Here is a 21379-nt window from a genome sequence, read left to right as displayed (position 1 = left end):
CTGCATGGAGGAATGGGCCAAAATACCAGCAACAGTGTGTGAAAACCTTGTGAAGACTTACAGAAAACGTTTGACCTCTGTCATTGCCAACAAAGGGTATATAACAAAGTATTGAGATGAACTTTTGTTATTGACCAAATATTTATTTTCCACCATAATTTGCAAATACATTTTTTTTAAATCAGACAATGTGATTTTCTGGATTTCTTTTTTTTTTAAAATTATTATTTTGTCTCTCATAGTTGAGGTATACCGATAGGATGAACATTACAGGCCTCTCTCATCTTTTTAAGTGGGAGAACTTGCACAATTGGTGGCTGACTAAATACTTTTTTGCCCCACTGTATCTATATGGCAAACTATAGGATGGGAAATTGCTGACCTATTTTAAACTTACCTTGTGTTTTCACTCTCACTTAAGTCCCTCTCCCTTTGCCAACAATCCAAAATCAGCTGAGCGGCAACATAATACAGACAGGTAATAATCAACAGAATCACAAGGACATTATATGGCTCTACTTACCCATAAGTTATGTTTTTATTTACTGTTTGGAAGTCTCAAATATGCATTCTAAATCCATATCAATAGCGATGTATCACAAAAATAGCTCTCTTCCCTATTATTGTGTAACGTTAAAGTTCATACTAGCTTGAACTCCAAAATGGATATCCTCATTTCACCACTTCCACCCACTACAATCACTAGCCCCAATGTTATATTAAACTAATATTTAACTCCCTCCACCCCGGATAAAAGCACGTTAAGAAGCTCTTTTTCTCTAATTCCACAACGATGGATGAAATAACATTAGGTGAACGGATTAATAGGCTGTTCATGGTTAACGTGTATTGCTAACTTTATCTGGTATCCTAGCCTAATCTGTTATCTGTAAACGTTCCCTAAATCAGTAGATTTAGGTTTAATCCACTAACATCCTTCAATACACATGTTCATTTGACTCAGATGTGCTGATAATATCCGCAATATAAATCTTTACACGTCTTCTTACCTTTAAAAGTCCATCATGAACGCTCTATTATGCTGAAACCAGTGGCGGCGCCAGGGTATGGCTGGGGTAGGCTATAGCCATACCAAGAAATGGTTTAGCCCCAGTGGCGGCGCCAGAGTATTTTTGTTGGGTAATCTATGGTAGGGCTAACCCATACAGTGGTGGGGCTCAAGTCAGTATTTGTAATGTAATTACATACACGCTATATCACACCCCTTGACAGTGAAACGCCACGCGTGAGGCTTTTATTAGTCTCCTTTTATCAGCTAAATTACATCGAGAGCAACAGGTTTGAGTTAAACAATACAATAGCCTATTCTGCTAATTCCACGTTGTTACAACATGCTACGCAGCGGCAGAAACAAGAAAAGTTGGCATATAGAATTGACAATAAAACAAATAAAACAATAAAATGAAGTACTTTTACTTTGTACTTTTTGGGTAATACTCTACTAAAGGTAAAATTCTCCTCCTGAGAACAAAATCATGCCACTCCTGCTAAACCCAATCTGTCAGAAATGATCACACTCCTGTAACCAATCATGCCTCAGACTGAAGTTAGGACCGCCCACCTCATTAGCATACAGACACAGAAATACATAAATAAATGCGACAGTAAATGTAGAAATATATTAAAGATATATAATAACGTGTGTTCTGTTTTATTTTCGACTTTTATTTATGCATTTATTATTTTGTGTATGTATTTACTAATTACTGTATTTCTTTATACATTTATTTATACTTATGTCATGTTCCGTCCTCCATAACCATAAGTGACACAGTTCTCACAGGAAAAACAGGAAACGGCACATTTATTCTCTTATTTGTTCAAATTTATTAGATATTCTGTTATGTTCCATTGTCTAGACCTTCTGTCACAGCCTGAAAGCTGTACAAAAAAGAAAAGGAACTAATTGTATTACATTCACTACTAATTCCCCTGAATGTTGCCTTATCAGAAAAGAGAAAATTGAGTACATTGTGAATCTTTGTCTTTCAAAAAACATAACAAAAAAGAAACAAAAGAAAAAAAAAACAGTAGATCTTGCAAGTGCTTATTCATGATTACAATAGAGAAAACTGTATTTTGGACTCCATTTTTTCCCTAAGCTTCTATCCCTCCCCTCAGTCATACCCTGGCTGTCATCACTGGTAATGCTACAAAACTGTACATCACTCAGCCTATTCTAGTCTACCAGGCGCCTCCCGTCATCATCAAACTCGGTGAGGCTTTTCACTCCTCGTTTGTAAACCGAGGTCCAGCCAAATCCAGTTTGATTCTGAGGAGAGCCACCCTTTTAAAAGATTTTCCTTCTTGTCTAATGCAGTTCAAGAGCTTCTCAAAAGCACTGATGTCCTGATCAAACACAGAGAACAACAGAGACAAAAGAAAGGAAAACGTAAAGAATAAAAAATGAAAAGAAAGTGTTGAGCATGCAGATCCAATTCTGAAGTTGTTTTAAATCTCTCCTTGTCTTTTGATGATAGAATGGCTCCATGTCATGCTTGTACAGCTGTGAAACAAGTCAGTTTTCCTGCAGTTTAGAAACATCCTGCACATTGACACTTCTGTCTCCTAGCTGTACATTCACAAGCATGGATGAGGTACGGTTAAATCATGGTGTGAGCAACAACACGCAGACTGTTTGCTTTACACACACTGCACACTGTCCACAGAGCTGACATTACCTGCTCTGACAACATCATAACTTACTTTAAGTTAGCAGTATTGAATGATAGACCTGACACCGCTGAGAAGCTGTGAATAATCCACTCAAGTCTGTGTATGTATGTACAGTTTGTCCATTTCTATAATGGGCCTATTATAAAGTACACTTATAACTCTCTGTTAACCTGTCCAACAAACACAACGCACAGATAGGCTAGACACTCATACCTGATCGAATAAACAAAGTCTCAATCACAGCTGTATATCTGCACTAAGCTACATCATGATCAAAAACATCACAAATATTTTACCTAGAGCCCAAACAGGATCTGCATTACTCTCAAGTTAAAGACTGCAAAAGTGAGCTCTTGCTGTGATTGAATCAATCCAAACCGTAGTGATGCAGGAAAGAGCACAGTATAATGATCGTGGCTCGTACTATAACCCTACACTGATCTAAACTGTAAGAGTAAAGTGTTTTTAACCTTTTCCGAGGCAATTTCCTCCTTAACCGATGGGAAAAGATCCGACTGACCTCAAACCTTTTGGAGTATTTTCAAACTTGTGAAAATAAAATCTATACAAGCAAAATGCTCATCAATCCACAATAAACAAAAACAATCTGCCTGATTTGCTCTGTTAGGGGAGAGAGGAAACTGTAGTTTGAGAACGATATAAAAAAAAAAAAAAATACCTTGATTCGTGCACACAGTCACAAACTCTCATCCTCATTTGTTTTAGTTTTAAAAAACATTGCGGAGGCTTTTGGGTGCCGTCCAGTTAAAGCCCTAGCTAAGGAGCAAGGACATGCAGCGATAGCATGAGGCAGGTTCAACAGGCTGGTGGAGGAGTGAGAGCTCAGCTGTGAGCCGAGAACACGCAGAAGCCTGGATATTAATCTGAACGTTATTCATCTCAAGAGTGACAGTCCTTTAAGAGCGAAGGCAGCTGATAACACTTACAAGCACACAGATGCACACACTAACACGCAGGTGTATTGTACAGACTCTCTCTCTAATCAACACAAACAATCCACTTGAGCGCAGCTGCATTGCAGCGACTAAACACATGCAATGACAGTGTAGCGAGGAGTTGCTGTTGTACACATGCACTTGTGACTGAGGAGGAGGAGGAGGGCTGGTGTGCATGTCGAAATGTGTGCATGTGTGGGGAAAACAATAGCAGAGAATTATCCATCATGCATGAAATTTGCTTTGAACCATAAACGCCTTGAAATTAAAACTAAAAAACAAAGAAAAACATCAGAATTCCCAACTACTGCCAGATAGAGGGTTCAGTAAGACATGGAGGGGAGGAGATCTAGACAAATTTAACCAGGACAAGCATATAGACGATACTGAGGGGAGAGACGAGGATTAAAGTAGAGACAGACAATTATAATACAAGGGTAGGTCGGGGATAAATGGTCCAATACCTGCTAAAGTCATCTTATACCAATTTTTGTGGGAACCTGTATACCTAAAAACAACATTCTAAATTATTTAAAAGGCTTGACTTTCTGAGTCACGGTGTACACACCTGAATAAAAACAAAGCCCATTGTAATAATCAACTAACAATTACATATCAGGCAATTTACGTTCTGTGCAAAGAGTTTTTTTTTTCTTTTTATATGTATGCAAAACCATGTTTTCTGTTGTGAACAGGAGGCTTGTGATTGGGGTAGAATCTGTACAGTACTGTTAACCAATCTTTTCAAACCCCCCAATGAATCATGTGAGACAGGAAAAAAAGAGGCGACGTCAGGGCCACTTCCTCATCGTGGTGGACGTGTCTCTGATGACATCATCATGACAGGGTTTGGTTGATTTGCCTCATTCGTCATGAGCAGCACTGGTGCCTCGAATCGGACCTGTTTTACGCAGCTGGGAGACAGAGAGAGAAGTTTGGGTTTACTTTGGGTGAAAGGACGAAAGAGATGGCCAAATGTGGTTGGAATAAGACATGCACATGCAGGGAAATCAGCCAACATTTAAAAAACATACATAACGTAACATCAGGAGATAAACAAATTGAAAAAAGTGATGAAGCTGCAAGAGTGTTAAAATGAGTGAAAAAGACCAATGTGATTGAGGCAAAAGGACAATGACTGGAATGAGATGAAGAAAGATTAGAATGGGAAGATAACAGGGATTATAAAACGTCAAGCAAACTGGACGGTACTTAAAAAAAGAGATGAACAAGTCAGTTAGACAGCAGAAACACAAAGAACCTCTAATAAAGACTGAATTGTTTCAGAGAATGACTTTCACCTAAACTATGCGTTGATAAATTATTGAAATACTAGGAAAAATAGATTGTGTCTCTGACCTTATGAGATGATGAATGGTCTGTTACGCTGTGATCTGTATTTCTATCAGTATAAAGTGTTAGAAAACTTAGGTGAAAAACTGCTTAGTTGAATTTCTATGCTCTCTTGCTCGAAAATATAAACACAAATAAACGATTAGACAGAAGCCAGACAGAAGGATTAGGAAATGGGTGGAGAATGATCCATGCAGCGCCACCACCCTCCTGTGATGAGACTTACTCAGCCTGCCTCTAGTGTTTGACCTACAGCAGCGGGCCTCTACTCGTCTGTTGCAGAGGTGCCTCGCACATCTCCCTTCTGACGCATCTAATGTGAAATTCAGGAGTAAGGGGGTTAAATCAGGAAGATTAAGTGTGTCGCGTCGTCTCCAGCAGTCTGCTCCCAACAGAACAATGTAGCATTACATCATTCACAACTTCAATTGATTGATGTGAGAGTTCATTGACATTAAGAATATCTTCAAACATGTCAGATATTAATGAAGGTCTAGCTGAATCCTGCATTCTAGGGCTGTCACGAATACCATTTTTCGGGCTCCAGATATTTGGTAGTAATCAGCAGTGAATATTCGACCCGCTTCAACACGTGTATTTAGGTGTATTCATGGCATTCATTTTGTTATTCAACAGTATTGTTTTTTTATACCCAACCCAATCTGTGTTCTTTGAAATTGAAAAGGATATCGCATTGTGTTTGTTACTTTTGTTGCAGTTGTATGTCTTAAGTGTAATTTGGCTTGGCTTCCTATTTATGGACATGCTTTTATTTTGAAGGAGAGTTAGCGCTGTTGACAGGAAGTTGTTGTTGCTATGGAAACAACGTGACGGACATTAACGGAGAAATCTACATATAAAGACGGAGAAAGTAAACGATAACGTTTATGGTTAAGTGTTGGCACCCCCCGAAGAGGCACAAGCTCTTACGTTGATATTGGAGATTTCAATCAATTCAATTTTTTTTTAAAACGGGGAAAAAACGAATAACGAAATTGAAACCCGAATAGTACTCCAACGAACGAATATTCGGGTACAGCCCTACTGCATTCCAGTTAATGTTGAAATACTTTAACTGCATTATTTTCACCTGCTTTCAAATTCAAGAAGTACAGTGGATAGTTGGAGATGTAATTACCTCCTCAAGCTCTTTTTGGGTCTCTTCCTCCATCCGCCTGATGTCCTCCATGGTCAAACCCACCCACCTGTCAATCCAGCAGAACAGCTGGCGGTGGAAGTTGGTGAAAATACGCTTTTCTTGCTGTGGAAGGACAAAAAAAAGGTTCAAATGTAAAACAATTGCACAACACCAAAAGCGGATTAGAGGCAAATGACAGGTCGGACTGAAGTGGGGGCTCCTGTTTCCTGCCTTCAGTCTGTGTTGGAGACTTTAAATGTTTTTCTATTTAAATAATTGTACAAGGTTAACGTTCCTTTACCCTTGCCTGTCTCATCTCTTCCCTGCACTGATCCATGCTTTACTCAGTTAAATTCTCTCTCCAATTTTAAGAAACACTGAAAAAGCCATGTCTCCCTCTGCTGTTCAAAACAGAAACAACACTCCATTGGTACATTTCAATCTTATCAAAGACTATGCACCAATTATTCATTGAAAAACATGATATGGCAAAGATATATTACCCTGTGGATGAAGTTTTCCACTTTGGTCTGAAGACCCCACCATTTGAACTTGACAGTGACCAGTTTGTACGCACACATGTAAGGACAATCTGTCTTCAGCTCATTCTGTAGAAGCAGGGGAAAGAAAGAGGAAAAAGCACATTTCATTCATCTGAAATGTTACCAAGGACAGACAGAGAACATCGTGATGTCCAGCAGTAAGTGTTGTATATGTTCTGCTCTCTGGAACTCAGGTACCTTCCATTCAGGGCCGAGGGGTCCTCTGCCCGTCTTGGCGGAGTGGAAAAGGGTAGGATCTTCTTCTGGCTTATAGTCCTGGTAAGGGAACAGAGGGCAACAAAACATTAAGATAAAGAAACAGAATGTACCTGAAACACACGGTGCAGATAGACGGCCTTTGTTTAAAAGGGTCACGTCACTATCATCAGATTTGTTCCTGTTTGTTGGGTCAAGTAAAGACTACACATACTTTTTTTTACACAGTGAAAGTCAAACATCCAAATCAACAAACAAAAATGTTATATGAATACAGATCTAAAAAAGTCCAGGCGGTCTGTGTAGAAATACTTCAAAATAATACTTTAATCTGTGCTTTTATGTTAATTGTTGAAACTCAGGTCTTTCTTGTAGTAGACATCTTTAATCTCAGTTGGATTAACAGGTTTAACTACTTGCTAGATTTAATTAAAGCAAATTCAGTTGAGTCCTATTCGGTCCAGGACTACTAACGAATCAGCATCTACAACATTGTATTTGTACTCCCCCACACCAAAGCTCGTGGCTCTCTGCTGTTTTAATCCATGAGGCCTCTGGAAACGAGTGCAGAAACCTGGAGCAGATGGACATTCAGATTACGCCTCAGCCTCAACCTGATCCACTTAAATCATTACTGTTCATGTGCTAGTGTAAGAAACACTGTGTCCCACCAGGATGAAAATGGCTTAATGCTTCCTTTAAGATTGTAAACCACAGGCGACATGACGGTCTAGCAGTGGCGGCGCCAGAGTACTTTTGTTGGGTAATCTATGTTAGGGCTAACCCATACAGTGGTGGGGCTCAAGTCAGTATTTGTAATGTAATTACATACACGCTATATCTCACACCTTGACAGTGAAACGCCACGCGTGAGGCTTTTATTAGTCTCCTTTTATCAGCTAAATTACATCGAGAGCAACAGGTGTGAGTAAAACAATACAATAGCCTATTCGGCTAATTCCACATTGTTACAACATGCTACGCAGCGGCAGAAACAAGAAAAGTTGGCATATAAAATTGACACGGAGAGGGAGAGAGGGAGACAGAGAGAGAGACAGAGAGAGCGAGACACAGACACAGACACAGGTAAACAGAGAGAGACAGACAAAGCACACAACAGGTGGCCTGTGTGTCTATTGTCATACAAAACACTTTTTCAAATGACCCATTATTACAAAATATGTTCAAAACTCGCTATTCACTCTTCAGGTGGGTCGTGTGACTCTGGCACCTGTTCGACTTGTACCTCAATGCGAGGGTGTTTAAGAACAAATCTATCCATCCGAAATATACAATTAATCCTTGAAGTTCTGCTGTCTGTGTGCAATTTACTCGGCGCGAGTTTGGGGACTTTTCACTGTAATGCATGATGCAGCAGACCCAACGTTTCGTTGCTCTGATTGGCTGTAGGTCTATTCAAATTGCATTCAGAGGCATTTTGATCTGACCGCGGCCGCGCTGATATTATAACGCAAGAGAATTTCCACACCTTTAGTGTATACAACTCCCCCACTACTTAGACTATTCCTTGCACCCCTCTAGCATAAACCCGAATGGTCTCAACCATATTGCGTCAGTAACCTGCACTTATTGTTACAGCAGGATCATTTTGTGTGTTGTGGACACGACCGGTAGATTTTCGCAATCCGTGTTCTCAACATGCTTACTTTAACATAATTTTTCATGGTCGGGCTAAGGTAGGGCTAAGCCATTTCTTGGTATGGCTGTAGCCTACCCCAGCCATACCCTGGCGCCGCCACTGCGGTCTAGGTATTACTGACTGACAGGAGATCATAATACTGGTGAAAGGTTTTAAAAGAAGGTTCACAGTGTAATGTATCAGTGGTCTCACACCATTTACCAAAATACTTTCAATGTCTCTTATATCCATTTGACAGCAAATCAAATGACTGATAACCTGTCACAGTGCATTTCCTTGTGCTTTATAAATGCAGTCCAACTGTATAGTCGTGCCATTTCAACAATACAACTTTGCATTAAGACATTTTTTTTCCTTCTGAATGGTCAGAAATGATGCCACATAAAAGATACATTAATAGATAATGCACACCCTAGAGCCGTTCCAAAGACAGTCAATATTGAATCAGCTGCTAAGGTATATGATAGCAACAATAGGCATTTTACTGGTCCCTGTTGAAAAGCTTCTACAGTGCATTACAGACAGTCACTGATTACATGTAAATGGCTATTTATTCAAGTCTTAATGGTTGGATTTCCAGCTGAGGGAGACAGCTGTCCGCAAGAAGAAATGACAGACTTTACATTTTTCACAAAACTGACAATGAGTGGAGTGACAAGCAAGTGCATAATCCAGACAGGAAATTGATTGGAGTATCCATTATCGCCAATTCAAGTGAATGCTCCCCCCCAGTCGATTTCAAGAACATTTCGTTTTTTATGATAAACATGATGAGTGAGATATATTGCAAACAACCATATGGCCATAAATGAATAAAGTGACTGCATGTCTCTCATTCTGTATGACCAAACTCTTCCTCAGGGTGGAGACACCATGCCAGTGTTTCCCCTACCATTGTCTTAGCGGGGCGCTGCACCCTGCCAGCAGAGCCCCGCGCCCTGCCGGAAATTCAAGGTGTTTTTTAAATTTTTTAATAAAAATAAAATATATCTATATATATAGCACCAAATTGCAACTGAAGTAATCTATCTACGGTCACTTGTCACATGTGCTCTTTTATTAAATAAACTAAACACCTATGTTATTTATCCAATGTGCATGTTTCAGTGTCCACTGCTTTGCGTATTCACATTCTCCCTCCGTTCTGTTTCTGAAGGCTCCGCTCCCCCCCCCCACACACACACACTCACAATCAGAGTCAAGAGCGGAGGTAAGGAGAAGAACAACAAAGTGTAAAAAAGTCAAACAAATCTGCATTATTGCCCCGAGCTCTGCCGTCAGCCCGTTTGTGTCCCCCCCATCCCAGTTTCAAATTTGTTTATTATTTTTTGTTTAACCGCAAGCCGTTATCGTCACGGAAGAAGGACACACACAGCCTGCCCAGGTGGACGCGCAAGAACACGACAACGAACGTAGCGTGCGCATTCTAAAAATAGCTCACAGATGGTGAGCAGGTACCGCGGTTTTGAACTACAGTATTGAATTTGACAGAAAACAAAAATGAAACGCCAGCAGAAGAATAGTCTAATGAGTTGGGTGAATAAAAAGACAGGAGATGTGAGTTGGTTTATTCAGTAAATTAGCTCAGGATAATTGGATGTTTTGTCTACACCTGTTGATGTGAGGCTAATGCAGGATTTGCTAGCTTGATGCTACCGGCATTTAGCGGCAGTGACTCAACAAATTGCCTCTTAAAATGTATCGTCAGCAATGTATGACAAGCAGACTGCTTGTTTAATGTTAGACTCACACCAATAGCTCAATATGATCATAAGGTGATTTAAATGTATCAATGAAAGGAAGAAGTGTAGGCTACATGATAAGGGAATACAGTTTGAATAAAAGTAATAAAGTACAGTGGAACACTGTACTTTATTACTTTTTAATCTACAAATACTTTGTTACTGTACGATATCAATAACAATAATCCACAGCTCCTCTCTCTGCTCCAGAGGATAAAAACAATTCGGGTGCCCTCAACATTTTTTTCGGGGGGGGTACCCAAGCAGCACCCTGCCAAGGCAGTAAACCTAGGTGAAACACTGCATGCTGTAAATCAGTTACCAACACCTGATTCACTTGCTGTGTGCTTTTAGTTTGTGTTAATCTATGTTTAGTGGTATGAAAAAAAGGCCTTTTATAAAATCGACGGTGACGACCCACTTTGATTCATTCAAACATTCGAAAATGCTTTCTGCTGCTGCGGACAAGAAAGCCAAACAACTCACGTTCACGAGGCATCAACCTCTAAAACCCTTTCGAGGGCTACAAGAAACGAGGTGAGTAGCCTACAAGATTGAAGCTGGTCAGATAACAAACGGGTAAATGAAAACAGAATGAGGCGGAGAAGTGTGTGTGTGTGTGTGTGTGTGTGTGTGTGTGTGTGTGTGTGTGTGTGTGTGTGTGTGTGTGTGTGTGTGTGTGTGTGTGTGTGTGTGTGAGATTAAAATAGCCCAATTGCTTTTACAATAAATAAACATTGAATGTGTTTAATTGAATAGTGAAGGGGTTTAACGTTAGTGGCAGGTTGTGTGTGAGAGAGAATAAATAAGACAGCCCAATATTTTAAAAAATTGTTATTCTTTTTCCCCACATATTTAGCATATTTTGCAACTTTCCGAAACTTCCCGCAATTTCCCCCGCATAAAATCACATAAAAACCCTGCATGTTTAATCGCATAATCAAGGAATTTAGCCCGCATAATCAAGGATTTTAGCCCGCATAATCAAGGATTTTAGCCCGCATAATCAAGGAATTTAGCCCGCATAATCAAGGAATTTAGCCCGCATAATCAAGGAATTTAGCCCGCATAATCAAGGATTTTTGCCCGCGTTTTTTTCTGGAGGGTCTACTTTTAGGAACACCAGTATAAACAAAAAACCTCACCCCTGGGGCCACTTCTTCTTTGCTGGCAATATCTATTGGAGACACCTCCACCGTCCTCCATGTTGGCTCGTCCAGGTCATGGACCTAAAACAAAGAGAAACATGTACACCTCAGCTCAGCACACAAGGGACACTTTGTTCCCTTCAGGAGGTCTGTGTCGAGTGAAAATCTAATGAGATTCAAAACCACAGCAGTGTATTGGAACTTCAACTCTTCTTCTGAAACTTTATGAAGATCTTTTTTTCTACTTATGTGGGAATCCACCTGTTTCACACTTTGAAGCTTGTGTTGCGTCCTCTGGGGCTTCAGAGGGGAATCAGGGAGTTTGGGAGAATAATCAATATATGCGTTTGGACTTGGAGACTTAAATGCATAACAGAAAGCCTGCTTTATAAACTGGGCACAAACTCTTTTTAAAGGGCTGTTTATCAAACAGGGATGGTCCAATGAAACATGCTCTTATGTTGTATTATGGGAAATGTAGGATGCAGTGTTCCAGACTGTGACTTATACTAGGGTCTGAAGGTCAGGACATATTAGCCTCTGCTGCTGTTCTTTTTTTAATCTTCTCCCGACTTGAAAAGAGTGCAACACCAAAATAAGAACCCTTTTAACACCAACATGCCTCCACACCGTTTACCCTGGTCACTTACATTTTCTATTGTTCCCATGTCAGGTTTGTGCCACGTCTCGATCTTTATCATGAAGTCGTCCTTCATGTACTCGTTCTGAAAAGCAGGAGAAAGCAGACACATTTTGATCAAGAGGAATGAAGATAACTTGGCCTTTAGTTTTTAAAAGTACCACAGGTAAACTGAATGAAGTGCAGCTGGCTTCAAAGGGCCAGGACAAAAGAGCACAGAGAACACCGTAAAATGAGGATTCTGCGATTGTGCTTAAACCCTGCAGTTAAATCCAATTAACCAATCAAACGGTCACACTGAAACATCACTAGTGATGCTGCTCGGCTCAGATCTATTTTAAAGCCCTGGTAACAGTGTAAGCTGGCAGGTAATGTACAGCAACAGGGATCAGTGTCAGCAGACAGATAGTGGGTATGTGTGATACCACCCCCTAGGAGATAGGGGGAAGCTCCAGGGGGGAGAGTCAATCTGAACATTTTTAGCCTCAAATTAAAAAGAATTATCAACTTCCTACATGCAAACTATTGTAGCTTATTAGCCAGGTAACAGCCTCTACCGTTATATCATTCCCTGTGGGGATAAAAACTTCTCACAAAAGAAATCAATGGCAAAAAGAAAAACATTTTTGTTAGTAAGGAATCCTTTTAGAACTTTTTACCCCCTCTTTAAAAACTATTTATGTAATGAAATGATGTACAATCCTGAGAACAAAACACCCGTAGTAGTAAATAGAGAAAATAGGAGGAAGCTCATAGAAATGTTGTTTAATAATATTCTTGCAAGGCTAGCTGGGGAGCTAACCACAAAACTGCTAGTCAGCTCAAAACCTTAAGAAACATGAACTTCAAAGAGTAACAAGTTTGAGAAACAACTCACCGTCACAACTGCAAAGTGGGAGGCGAAGAAAAGGGAAGAAAAAAAAGCATCAGTATCAACAATCTGGATTCAATTGATCAGAAAACGTTGAGGAAAACAACTGTATTACATTCATAAAATGTGCTTTGAAGGAAGCCATGATTTTTGCTTTAACTACAACATTTTCATCATCTAGCACCCTATTGTGAAACAACATGAAGTATGAAATGATTCATTCATCGGCGTGAACTTACTTGTGCGACAGTACGGGTAGGCGTTCCAGGCCTTTTCGTGAAAAACTAATGCTCCCTCTGGTGCAATCATCTTCACATAACCTGGGACTTTACTGCAGTGGGAGGGAAAGAACGTCAGAAAAGCAACTCTGTGACCCTTTCAAGAGGAATAAAACATCCAGGGTGATGTGTTTATCTGCAGGTTGGTTTGAACTTTCATCTTGAAACATGGAGAACATCAAGCAGGAATAAACTCAAAGGAAAAAATGTTGGCATAATAATAATACATTACATTTATATAGCGCTTTTCCTGGTGCAGAGTAGTCATCACTACCTAATAGGGATGTAACGATATACCGAATATCGCGGTATCGCGGTAAATAAACGTCCCAATACCGTCGTGAGACTGACAAAATATACCGCAATTTAATTTTTTTTTTTTTATTATTATTATATTTTTTTTAAACACTTTTTTTTTTTAAACATTTATTCAACCAGGTAGTTCCATTGAGATCATCGATCTCTTTTTCAAGGGAGACCTGTCCAACATGGCAGCAAGTAGGTTACAACATGAACATAAAACAACAGATCACACAAAAGGACATCGTATTTACAGGGCTACATTTACACACCTAGAGACATTGACCAGTACCAACAGTATATTTATATCTCGCCCTGTCAATAAGCCTCACCTCCTTGGCAAAAACTGTATTGTTTTTAAAGTGGTGAAGAGACAATGCACAGTTTGACCCACTGCTGTCACCCATGGCCAAAGCATATCTCTCCGTCCCACTGAGGTCACGTTAGACTTTTTCGCTGTCCGTCATTTTGACAGACAGGATCGTAAAATATCTGTCATAATCCCTTATTACCCGTCGGGTCTGAACAGTTCACGAGAGAGCACGCTCGTGAACTCTCAACGCGGGGGGGGGCGGTGTTATGCCGTGTGTGCATGCACCTCGCGGGTGCGCGCACAGCGTAAAGCAAAGCCTCCTGTCTGAATACTGAGTGAGTGACTAGTGAGTTTGAGTTGAGTTACTTGAAAAACTAAAGTGAAACTTGATTTATTCTATTGCAGGGTCTGATTATTAGCTTGTTTATTTGTGAGATGCAGTGGCACAAAGAAAATGCCTACTTTGTTTGGTAGTACTAGTAGGTACAAAAACACTGGTTTTCTTGTTCCAGTCTGTTACTGTCACTTTGTTTTTGACACTTTAAAATACTGCTATCCTACTAAAATGCTGTACAATCAGATTTATTATGTAATAAAAAAACATTTTCCGAGTAAAAAAATATTTTACTGAAAAACAAAAAATTGAATTTTTTTTTCCTTTATTATTCAATATCGCGATAAATACCGTACCGTGGACTTGTTATCGCGATATTATCGTACCGTGAGTTTTGGGTATCGTTACATCCCTACTACCTAATGTCTGGCTCCCACAACAGCTATACCTGTAAATGGTAATAGTCCTTTCTCTGTGATCTAAACAAATACGTCCAGATAGAGGAAACAATTCCAATCACGTTCTGATGCCAGCGCTTTGTTTTATTTACCTTTTTGGTGGTGTTGGCCAAAAGCTGATAACACCATGGGTAATACATGTTTATGTTGGTCACAAAGGTGCTATCTCTGAATATTGAGGCTGCAGATGTTTCCCTGTCTCTCCATCCTCATCACTGAGCCATTTATTGCATCCACTAATTACCACTGCTGCATGCAAAAAGCCTACACTTTTAGACACAATCCTGTGTAGCCATCAGTGTAAGGCGGTCAAACTACTGTATCCACCCTATGATTGGCTAAGGGTTATTTAAATATTTTCTCTTTTTAAAAAGTTGGGCAATGTTTAACCTTAGACAATTTAGTTTGAAAGACTTGCCTCTTTAGATGGTATATTTTATGTGTGTATTGTCCCTTCTCCCCATCCTTCTCATAAGGTTCGTTCTTCAGCACCTCGATGCCTTCTCCTCCTCCTGTCTCATTCTTGCTGGCCTCAGCCACAGAGAACAGCTGCCCTACTTGATACTGTGAGAAATAGGAAGAGAGAAAAAAAAAGACACTGAAGACTGAATATACAGCATTAAAGTGCAGGGACAAATCCTGCGATTATTGCTGAAACAGGCAAAGACTGAGCGTGTCCCTGAAGCCAAGGCAGGTGCTTTGAGGATATTTACCGCTCTCATCCACTAGATGCTGCACAGAAAAATCTTATACTGCATCAACACCTAAAGCCCTGACTACTCTCTTTAATTCTATTTTATATAAGGCTCTAAATGAGGTATCTTGGAGTGTATGTTTATCAGCCTTTGAATTGTGGTGTTTGCTTCTTAACTGTCCTATAATCCAGGATTTCTGATACTGTTATTTGTAGGGATGTCCCGATCAACTTTTTTTGCTCCCGATCCGATTCTGATCATTTGATTTTGACAATTTGCCGATACCGATTTTTCCCGATCCGATCTTTATGCAATGCATTAAGAGAAAAAAAAGCATTCAAGTTGTCCCTTAAGGTTATTCTTTTATTTAAATTGGATATTCTATCCAACATGGATATAGCTTCTTTTTTTCGCAGCAGCATTGGATCAGTTCAGTTGTGCAGCATTGGATAAAAACAATATAAAGCTTATCAGTACTCGTTAGCTTACTGCTACAATTAGACACTGCGCCCTGCCCACTCTGTTGCCAGATTTGAGAGAAATAAGCAACCAGGTCTATGAAAACAAGCCCCAAAGAAGCAACACATACATGATGTTGTGTAATTTGAAACCAAAACTAAGGCCTCAGGATGACTTTAAGACTTGAACATGGTCATTTTTGTTTTGTAACATTGAATTAAATAAATAAATAAAAAATAAATAAAAATAAAAATCCGATCCCCGATTTTTTTGTCCCGATTCCGATCTTTTGAAAATAACGTGATCGGCTCCGATCCCCGATCACGTGATCGGATCGGGACATCCCTAGTTATGAGGTAGCTGAGCCGTAAAGGTTTCAAAACACCCTTTTATTAACTTGCGGCTGACCTCACAAAAGCTACATACATGTTTTCTCTTAAGTATATCAAAAACACATCCAAAATAACTTCTGCTGCGGATACCATTTTTTTATGTTGTTGTACTAATTCTCTAGAAAACCCATTAAGAGCAAACTAAATGTGGCTGGCAGTTTAAATGAGGAATCACATGTTTTTCCAATTTAGAAAATGCTGTGAAATAGGGCCAATTAAAAGTATAGTGTCGCTAGATATCACACTGGGGTCTGGGTTCACTGAACCAAGTTGAGGGTTTAAAGAGCACAATTGCAACCAAAAAATATAATTTCAAGCACAAAAAAGTATTCCTAATAAGAGAAATATAATAGAGATTGTAGTTTTTAAAGTCTGAGCTCACACTCCAGTCCAGCTCTCTCTCTGCAAACACCAACACCAGCCTGTCACACCAATACCAGTGCTCTCTAACAAAGGCTATTTTGTCTCGATATATGCCTCAGATGAAAGCCTGAGTGGAAGAGACTTCTGTGTACAGGAGAAAATAAATACAGAAATATGACTATTCCAACATGGCGTGTCTGTGATACAGGGCAAGGTTGGCTGGAAAGAAAACATGTCTTTAAGTATGAAAGATGGTATGGATGTAATGATTACTCACCTCTTCCACAGAGACTGGCAACACTACACGGCTGAGAGAGTGGAAACAAGGGAGGGGTGGGGCAGGAAATGGAGAGAGAGAAACAAACAAGTTAAAATACTGGAGAAGATGTACAAATATTAAGGATTTGAAAACAGTCCATAGTCGATTCTGGGCAGAAGTAAGTGATGCTTTTTTTCACTCAAAGTGAAATATTGCTGTGATTTTTTAGTCTTAATATGACCAGCTATGATTGAGCACAAATACACAAATATCCCAATATTTTTATGTATGAATAGCACTGACTGAACTTACAAAAACATGGAGCCGTAAATAAACATTACTCTGCTCTGACCATCTTTGGGGAAAAAATGAACTAGCCCCCAGCCTGAATGTTGAAACTCAGCTTTGGCTCAAAAAGGTCTTTCATCTGCACACAACTATAATGCAACAATAACTACTGGTAAAGGTTGAACACAATTTAGGTAAAACATAAAAATGGGTGAACAAGGGTATTCTAAAACCTTAACATTATCTGCATCATTTATAAAAACTGTTTTCTCAGGATAATTCATTAGGATTTCTGCCAACTACCCATTTGTACTACATGTTGTATACAAGTGTTACTGCATGACATTGGGACATACTGGATTGTCTTACTTTTATTTAGTTTTTTTGGTGGTGACAATAAACATTATACTGTGTGTCCAGTCATGTAATAAGAACACAAGATGCTGAACCAATAACATGCAGTAATTCACATTTAAAGTAACAAAAAGACAAGGACAGAGCAGCTGCTCAAAAAGCTTATTTGAACATTTATCACTAATTCCTCTAGTTTCCTGCCCTCCAAGAAAGCACCTCCCCCCCTCATAATTCCTATCAATGAGGTGCAGGGACTTGCAGATTCAGCATTAAACATGAAGTGATTGATAAAGTTAGCTTGAGGCGGTTTACAGACAGCTCAGAAAGTCCGCTGAACAACAATACTCATGAAAAAACCTTGCAGCTAAAACCTAGCATCAACAGAAATACATCTGCAACTTTAATGATATATAGATTTATTGTTTGGGTGGGGGTTTTCTAGCAAAGAATCCGTTTTACGTTGTAAGGGAATACCTATTGGTTTAGGTGCGTTGGTTATAGTTGAGCTTTCTTCCCAAAAAACAAATACAATCACCACATAGATATATGTGTTATACTTCATAATACATGTATGATCCATCATCATTTATCTGCATTTTAAAGACACATCCAGAATCTGTGCTCTGACAGTCATGTATCTTTAGAAAAAATGTTGCACAACTGGAAAAAAAAAAAGGCAGCAGGTTTTTTGTTTGTTGCTCATAGTGCTGTTGTGTGGCTTTTGTAACAGAGAGAAATTAACAAGTTGGCTCTGGCAAAAACGTAAATAGCATCCACTGCATTAGATGTTGAAGTAAACGGATCAATAATGGGACCCTGACAATACCAGAGGGCTTTTTAATCCAGTGCAATGAAGAGCCGAAAGCTTTTACTGGATGATATCCACTGTTTCACAATCAGTTTCGTTGTATTTGCTAATAAAGGGAAAGATCTTTAATCAAAACAAAACATGCTTTGCTGAACATGAGATAAAAAGTGACTGACAAACGCAATAGTGAGATAAGAAAAATCTGGAGGCCTACAATCTGCTCAAACCCCCAACTGCTGAAAATGACAACACAAAGTGTCCATTCTCTGCAGCGTACAGGTGTGTTAATGATTCATTGGTCATTGATTATTCTCCGTTAAGAAATTGATTGTGTTGTGCTAGGCAAACATAAACATGCATTATAATTATAATTATAATCGGAACATTTGTTTCCTTGGTAGTCGATGCATTCATTTTATACACATTGATTGCGTTTACACTGACTAACATTCACTTTGTTATACAGAGTACCCGCAGCAGAGAGAGGATTGGACTGGAAATAGCTTTCTTGGATTATCAAGGGCACAACTATTCAACAAAAGCTGACCAGTAACAGTTCAAGAGGTCTTGTACTCCAGGTAAGCTGTTGTTATGTAATATCCTGTCAAGTCCTCTATGTGCCTTTGCAGACTTTACTGGTACTGTGCAGCTTAGACACAGAGGGGGGATCAACCTTTGTGACGTTTGAATATTTAACTGTTTCACTTTTCATTCATGTGACTAATAGAACTACTACACAATCCATGTAATGCTTCTAGGGGTGAATTGGTCAATCAACAAATCAGCTTGTTTGTGTCATTTGTCATTGCAAGCATATTGTTTTTGTGTTAAGATTGTTGCAGAGACAAAACAATTAATTTCATTAACTTATAATGGACAATATTTAGACAAAACATGTATTTGAGAAAACATTTGCAGATTCAATTATAAAAAATATAATTGTTGGCGCAACCAAGATAATTACAAATCATTTAATTTAAAACTAAAGAAATCTGCAAGCTAATGCACCTTCATGTATAGTGTAGTGTGTGTCTGTCGATCATGACCAAAGTTGAGTTTTACAACAGCTCACTCTTACTGTACATACTTATGTAAGTTGTGCAAGATAAGCATGTCTGAATAGGACATACTGTTAATTTGTTTCTACAGCAATTAAAATGTATTTCTCAGGAGCTTTTCTTTTTAAGTGTTGAAGATACTGATTTAGGTATTAGGACAATGTGTTGATATGGTCCACAAAATCGTTTTAAATAGCAGTAAAACACAACCAGAAAAATAACCATGGTGATCTGACAGAGCTCTCTCCCAGATGCCTTATCCACTTACATGTTAGTGCAGAAAGAAAAGAGAATTGACAGTGACGCTAATATTGAAATGTACTTTTCTCTTAATGAGCTCATCAAAATGTAGGTCTACACATTTTCTTCAATTAAGGCTCCCTTTAAACAAGATGCCTCCTATACATTGATCATTGTTTTAGAATCACAATATTTATAAGCAACCATAACAGAACATCTATTTGCTTAATGATTATATTTTGCATAGAATAATCAAATATATTGTTCTACGGTCATACATTTGATTAGAAAGCATAATGTGGGCAAACTATACTACAGTATTATATATGTATAAATCCATATCTCCTGACCAATAACATGTTTACTTTAATTATTATGTTGTGTAGGTTTTAAATACTCCTCTACAATTGCGTTAATACAAATGCAATACAGGTTATTTTTGTATTATTGTTATTCCACAGAAACACACGATGTTGGTTGTATCGAACCTTTAACACATGTTTTTTTAGCCATGCATGTCTAAGCATAGTATGCAATAATAATTCAATTTTAAAATAAGAAGAAAATGTGTTAGATTTAAGCAGATGTGTGTGTTTTAACCAAGGCTAGTTGAACAAACAAGGCTACAACAGGTACCGTTATCTGGAGAGGATATTGGTTAGCCACATAGCAGAAGCTAATAAGCTTTGCTGAAACGAAAGTGGATGAAAAGGACCCCCTCAATACCAATACGACAAATGTATGGGCACAAATGTGGTGGTTAATTGCGTTAGAGATGTTGCTTGGTAAGTATTAGCCGCCCATTTAAAAGGCTAACTCTGTAATGCTAGCGCCAACAAAGTAACAGCAAAGTAATTCCATAACCTCAAGCTAGCTTGAAGGGTACAACTGCTATGTGAAATTAGCAAATACTAGACGAAAATACCTGCTAAACTCTTTGTTAACGATAATTGAATGTAATACACCAACATGGCAGTTAGATAGTGTTAGATATAGGTTTATAAATGAACTTGTTGTCAAAAATGCTTATGCTAGCAGCTAGCCGGCTGCTAGGGCTAACTTAGCCAAAGCTAGCATTACGTTCATGTTAAATCCGACGGTGAAGGAACCTTAATCTGTCACTCACGGGACCAAAGCTTAACATTACGGCACTTTACACATATAACATGCTGCAAACCGGTTAGCTACCTTAATGTTGGTGACATATCCAACCCTCAAAATCATGTTGACTGACTGAATGTCTAGATTGTTTATGTGTGTAGCCTTTTTATGTAACTCATTTTCACTAAGAAGCTAATTATCCCCTCCGCTGCTACAACTCAGATGCTAACGTTAGCTTGCACTAGCAACGCCTAAAAAAGACCGGTGTGTCCCGTTATCCACGTCCTGATCCACCCTGCTCAAAGCTGGCTTCTTACGGGTTACGCGACCGCAAAATCCAGTAAACGACAGACCTGAACGATACATATATGTTTACTCTTCAGTAATAGGCACTCGAATAAATGGAAATCAGCCTCTAAACACACCAAAAACCGTTTTTTAAAAACATCTCATACTCACTATTCTTTGATGAGCACCATCTTCGTCACCCGGGCTGCGCCTGCGCACTGGGACCGGACACCAGAAAGAATTATCAACAAGTTCGTTCCGCCCTCCAGAAAAAATCTGATAGGCTGAAAAATCCACACCACTTTCTCTTCTATTTACCAGAGTATGAATTAAACATGATTTCTACATATTAATTAGAAACATTTGATTTACTAAAAAATAAAATCCATTGCAATACATAGATAGATAGACAGTTTCATGTAAGTGAA

At 38.9% G+C, this 21379-nt stretch overlaps 1 protein-coding gene across 1 annotated transcript; it reads right to left on the bottom strand.

Annotated features, from left to right (window-relative positions):
* Positions 1–1226: 1226 nt before the first annotated feature.
* pitpnb (phosphatidylinositol transfer protein, beta) lies at positions 1227–21207 on the bottom strand. Its single transcript, XM_079658349.1, has 12 exons — positions 21123–21207; positions 16833–16863; positions 15065–15210; positions 13203–13294; positions 12970–12977; positions 12103–12177; positions 11450–11533; positions 6885–6962; positions 6648–6752; positions 6145–6267; positions 5233–5319; positions 1227–4567 (listed from the first exon to the last, which is right to left on the bottom strand). The coding sequence occupies exons 1-11, from the start codon at positions 21140–21142 to the stop codon at positions 5272–5274; spliced, it is 810 nt and encodes a 269-aa protein (XP_079514475.1). The 5' UTR covers positions 21143–21207; the 3' UTR covers positions 1227–4567; positions 5233–5271.
* Between the last annotated feature and the right edge of the window lie 172 nt (positions 21208–21379).

Source organism: Notothenia rossii (assembly GCF_949606895.1).
Source record: "Notothenia rossii genome assembly, chromosome: 11".
Lineage (NCBI taxonomy): Eukaryota > Metazoa > Chordata > Actinopteri > Perciformes > Nototheniidae > Notothenia > Notothenia rossii.
Note: the sequence above shows the minus strand (reverse complement) of the source record. Positions and strands in the feature narration are given on the sequence as shown.

Excerpts from the sequence above, each read along its gene's own strand:
- pitpnb (XM_079658349.1), bottom strand. The coding sequence starts at position 21,142 with ATGGTGCTCATCAAAGAATA. Across the intron at positions 16,864-21,122 it reads ATGGTGCTCATCAAAGAATA|CCGTGTAGTGTTGCCAGTCT; the intron begins GTGAGTATGAGA and ends CCACTCTCTCAG. Across the intron at positions 6,753-6,884 it reads CCCTCGGCCCTGAATGGAAG|AATGAGCTGAAGACAGATTG; the intron begins GTACCTGAGTTC and ends CTGCTTCTACAG.